The 5,818-nt window shown below is 42.2% G+C and overlaps 1 protein-coding gene across 1 annotated transcript; it reads left to right on the top strand.

Moving 5' to 3' along the window:
- The first annotated feature begins 222 nt into the window (after positions 1–222).
- On the top strand, positions 223–4,976 carry LOC138337554 (uncharacterized). The gene is made up of 2 exons (XM_069287476.1): positions 223–861; positions 4,932–4,976. Exons 1-2 carry the CDS (start codon positions 223–225, stop codon positions 4,974–4,976), a joined length of 684 nt encoding a protein of 227 aa, XP_069143577.1.
- Positions 4,977–5,818: the final 842 nt, after the last annotated feature.

Here is a 5,818-nt window from a genome sequence, read left to right as displayed (position 1 = left end):
GAAAAAACCAATCCGGCCCATGCCGCCTGGAAAGCCGTGGATGGCCAGATCCGATCATGTTTGATTGCGGTCATCTCTCCCACGGTTCAGAAACACGTCCGATCCTACACAACTGCTTCAGCCCTGTGGACGGCCCTCGCAACACGCTATGCATCAATTTTCCACTCTCATATTTTTCAATTGCGTGATCGTCTCCACACAATTACCAAAGGCACAAAAACTATGGCGGAGTACTTAGACAAGGTCTCCACCATCATCACAGCCCTCGACACCGTGAACGAAATCATTTCCGAAAAAGATCTCATCATGTGTGTCGTTCGGGGGCTCCCATCAGCTTACTCCTCCATTAAACAGGCGGTTCGCATCAGTCCAACGCCCGTTGACCTGGCTACTCTCTCCTCGTGGCTAAAAAGTAAAGAAATTAACGTGGATCTGGAGAGCAAACTTCTTCTCCGAGAAACTGCTGTTATAGAGCCGGTCAGCGTCCTCACCGCAAGCCAGAACTATCGCGGGAGGCGTGGTGGCGGCCGGCAGAGGAGTCGCAGCGGCTACAACAGAAACAGCGGAGGCCGCGGGCGCGGCGGTCGGCAGGGCAGTCGTCCGCCGTACGACGGTCAGCAGCACGGCAGCAACAACAGCCTGCACTCTTTCGGCAGCGGCGGGCAGTCATCTTCCAGCGGCGGGCAGGGAACTTACGAGTGGGATCGTCCAACTTGTCAAATCTATCAGAAAACAGGACATACCGTTGTTCGTTGCTGGTTTCGGTATGAGGAGAGCCGAAATAGTGATAACCGTGCCAATTATGCATATCAAGTCGGCCCCTCCTCTGAATGGCTGTTGGATACTGGGGCCAACATGCACGTTACTTCTGATCTATCCAAGCTTAACGCTCCAAATCCATATCATGGCTCCAATGGTATTACTGTTGGCAACGGTGAGTCCCTTAATATTTCTCACACTGACACGGGTACCATTAAAACCCCCACCGCTATCTTTCACCTAGGTAACCTTACCCACGTCCCTTCTATTAAAACCAATCTCCTTTCAGTTCACCAATTCACAAAAGACAATAATTGCTCACTCTTGTTCACCTCTAATGATTTTCAGATCCTAGACAATACTACCAAGAGGGTGATTTTTCAGGGCCCCTGTGAGCATGGTCTGTACGTTCTTCCTGGCACAAGTTCGTCTGCCCACCCAGTTTCAGAAAGCGTTCCTATGGCTCCGGTGGCTCTTTCGGCTGATGGCCACAGTCTGTTGTGGCACAGTCGTCTTGGTCACCCGTCTACTCAAATAATAAATTCTTTAATGTCTCAATTAGGTTTTTCTTCCATTCATGTAAACAATTGTGACTCCTGTTCAATTGCTAAATCTCATAAATTACCTTTTACTTTATCTGAGAAGCGTACAACTGTACCTTTTCAACTTATTCATTCTGACCTATAGGGTCCTACTGTTGTTCCTTCATTTGCTGGTTTTCGCTATTATATTTGTTTTGTGGATGATTTTACAAAATACACTTGGTTGTACCCACTAAAACACAAATCACAGGCATACATCACCTTTGTCACTTTTGAAAAAATGGTCAAAATATAATTCAATTCTCATGTTAAACTTTTTTGAAGTGACAATGGAAAGGAATATGTAAATAACATCTTTGGCCAGTTTCTGCAATCCCTGGGAATTATAAATCAAACCTCCTCTCCATACACTCCCAAACAGAATGGGGTGGCTGAGCATAAGCATCGCCATCTCATTGAAATGGTGGTTACTCTTCTACATCAATCTCATCTCCCTGTCTCCTTTTGGGTAGAAGCTCTAGCCACCGCAAACAACCTCATTAACAGAATGCGCAGTCACACCTTCTCCAAAAAATCACCCTATCAACTCCTTTACCAAGAACTTCCCAATTATACCAACCTCTGCGTCTTTGGGTGTCTTGCCTACCCTTGGCTACGCCCTCATATTACTCACAAATTACAACCCCGATCCCGTCCTTGTATTTTTTTGGGCTATCATCCTACCTCCAAGGGTTATCGCTGTCTTGACCCACAAACTCATAAAGTCTACATATCTCGTCATGTCAAATTTGTCGAAAATGAGTTTCCCTACGAGTCTATTTCCTCCTCCACAAATACATCATTTATTGGCGTCCTTCCCCCTTTTCCAACATACTCACAGGGTCCCTCACCACCTTCTCCCACACCTCCACCCACTACCCAACCACCCCTCATCACCCCTTCGACCATCACCCACAATACACCCGCAACCACCACCCACACTCACAATCAACCCGAATCACCCCATACCCACAACATCTCCAGCCCGATCCGTTTTGGGTCCTTCCCGGCCACCCCCGAATCACCATCGCCTGTGCCACCCCCTAATACTTATCCCATGTTAACCCGTGGCAAAGCCGGTATCTTTAAACCCAAAACCTTTCAGGTTACCATACTACCAAATAAACTCCTTCCCGATAGTGAACCAACAACCTACGCTGTTGCCTCAAAAAATGCTTATTGGCGTCATGCTATGGATGACGAGTTTAAGGCTTTGACTGATCAGAAAACTTGGGTTCTTGTACCTAAGTCCCATGGGCGGCACCCAGTGGGCTGTAAATGGGTGTATAAAATTAAACACAATGCAGATGGCAGTATTTCCAGGTACAAGGCTCGTTTGGTTGCTAAAGTCTACAATCAGGAGTATGGGCTTGATTACTCCGAGAAATTCAGTCCTGTTATTCAGCAGAAAACCATTCGCTTGGTACTGTCACTCGTCGTGTGCAACAATTGGCTCATCAATCAGTTGGATGTTTCCAATGCTTTTCTTCATGGCATGCTTGATGAAACTATCTACATGACGCAACCACCGGGCTATTTTGATCCCCGCTTCCCTCAACATGTTTGCAAACTCCAGAAGTCTCTGTATGGGCTCAAGCAAGCCCCCCGTGCTTGGTACACAAGTCTGAAAACGTTCCTCCAGGGACTCAGCTTCACGTGTTGCGTACACGACACGAGTCTGTTTACTCGACATTCAGCACACGGTACAGTCATTCTTCTTGTCTATGTAGATGATATCATTATTACAGGCTCTACTGCAGCTCTCATTCAAGATGTCACTCGAGCTATGCATACTACCTTCAAAATGAAGGACCTTGGCCCGTTACATTATTTTCTGGGAATGGAGGTTTCTCAGACAGGCAGCGGCTTGTTTCTTCATCAGTCAAAATATGCTCGAGATCTGTTGCAGAAAGCTGGACTGGAAAAATGCACCAGTCAACCAACACCGATGGCAGTCTCTTCATCTACGAATGGAGCCGACACCCCCTTTGCCGATATCACCCACTTCCGCAGCCTCATTGGGGCTCTACAGTATCTGGCCATTACCCGTCCTGACATCCAGTTTGCTGTAAACCGAGTTGCTCAGCGCATGCATCAACCAAGTGAACATGATTACCATTGTCTAAAATGCATTCTCAGGTACATTTTTGGCACTCTTGGTCATGGTTTACTCATTCGACCCGGGGACTTGGAGCTTCGAGGGTTCTCAGATTCAGATTGGGCGAATGATAAAAATGACAGAAAATCTACATCGGGGTTTCTCATTTTTTTGGGGCCGAACCTGATCTCTTGGTGTACAAAAAAACAACCCAAGGTCTCTCGGTCCTCGACTGAAGCTGAATACCGCGCCCTTGCTCTTCTCGCTGCTGAGACCATGTGGGTCACATATATTCTTCGCGAACTCCGCGCCACTCACACTGTTCCTTCTCTCTATTGTGACAACAAATCAACCGTCTGTGTGGCCAAGAACTCCGTCCTACACACCAGAATGAAGCATGTTGATACCGATTGTCTCTTTGTTCGCGATGAAGTTCAGGCCGGCACCATGACTGTGCAGTATGTACCCACTGAAGAACAACCGGCTGATATTCTCACCAAGCCTCTCCTGAGCCGACAGCACGATTACCTCAGTTCCAAGCTTCCGTTCGCTTCTGCTCAGCTCAGCTTGAGGGGGGATAATAACAGATAATATTAAATAAATAGTATTAAATAATATTAGTATTTACTGTGTACTCATCCTAGTCCTATTAGGATTAGTACTCCTTAATCCTAGTCCTATTAGGTTTAGTATTCCTTCCTATATCTCCTATATATATTTCCCATGTATTCCCTTATTAGGTTAACACTTCAATACAATCAATATTCCTTCATATCTTACTAATGTACATATCATATTTATTGAATAGTCACTATCGTGCAAACAAACGAGTATGGATGACATATGTGCTTTTTGTTGGTTTGAACACCAAATGCATGGTAGACAAGTTTTGCTTATGGTAGATAATTGTCCAACCCATAATAGAAATATTAATGGACTACAAAATGTTGAATTTTTTTTTTGTCACCCAGCAAGATATACAAAATTCAACCTTGTGATGCTGGGATAATAAGTGCTTATAAGATGTATTATCGTAAAAAATTTTATCGTAGGATATTAGAAGGCTATGAAGTGGGACAAATGGATCCAACAAAGATTAATTTTTTGGATGTTATTAGTTTTGCAATCTCTGCTTGGAGAGAAAATGTTATGCACGAGATAATAGAAAATTGTCTTTGACATTATAAAACTTGTCCAAGAGACACAATCTTAGAGAATTTGAATGAATCCACTTGTGAAAATGACATTCATGAACTTGAGGTTATGATTAATGATCCGGTTACCACAATAAAATGGATGGTAATAACATGTTGGATTATCTGAGTGAAAGTAGTACATGTTTAGAGGTCCAAAGCTTAGAAGAAATTGTGGATACCATCGAAAAAAATGATGTTGATGATGAAGTTATAAAGGATTATACTATACCTTTGAAACTAATTACGCGTAAGTAAGCACTTATCGCATCTAAAACTCTTTGCAATTTTATGGTGCAGTTCAAAAAGACAACACCGAAGCTCTTAAGCTCTTGGATGCAATAAGAAAAGTTAGAGACGAGCTTCAAGTAGATTTAAATTTGAAGGAAAGACAGAACACAATTAGAATCATATTTCACTAGATTGTCTTAGATATATTCGTGTTTTTAACGAATTATTAATTTATGATATTAATGGGACCATATATTTATATAGGGGTCTTTTGAAAATGTATTATCTTCTTATCAAAATTTGTTGTTTTTTTCATTGGCCTAAGTCTGGACTGGAGAAAAATATTACTTCAGAGAGATTATTAATTTATCAACTATTATAGAGGTTTTACTGTATATTGCACTTAGTGGGATTATCATGTGATTCTACCAGTATATTGTGTTTGTCTAGTGATACTGCACTTGCTTTTTCTTTATTGAGTACATAATATCTTCTGGCGGCTATTGACATAAGTCACATAGAAGATTAGTGATCAATCGAATTCAAGGGTGAGCTAGTTCTTTCGAGCTGCCATGGGTTCTCTCATTGTTTATGTCCACATTTTTGGACTTGGACTTGTTCTTTAGATTTCTTACGTTTAGCTGGGTTACACCCGTTTTCTTAGACTTATTAAACTTTAGATATGGTACATTTACTTTCAGATTCTAGATATTATTTCGCATTTGTTTTGGTTATTAGATTTTTGTTTGTAATTTATGAGAATTTCCTATTTCTTTTCTTTAGCATTTAAATATGCTTAATATGTAACTTTAAATGTCTTACTTTTGATCAAGTTTGTATAGTTCTTTGGTTTAGTCAACTAACATTAATGATTCTTCCACGGGAGGACTAATGTGGAAGGCAAACACGAAGGTCTGAATCGTGACATTTTTTTTATTTATTATATTCTTAATTAA

The sequence above is a fragment of the Solanum lycopersicum genome, chromosome 7, assembly GCF_036512215.1.
Source record: "Solanum lycopersicum chromosome 7, SLM_r2.1".
Taxonomy (NCBI): domain Eukaryota; kingdom Viridiplantae; phylum Streptophyta; class Magnoliopsida; order Solanales; family Solanaceae; genus Solanum; species Solanum lycopersicum.
The sequence above is the reverse complement of the archived record's forward strand: the minus strand, read 5'-3'. Positions and strand labels throughout refer to the sequence as shown.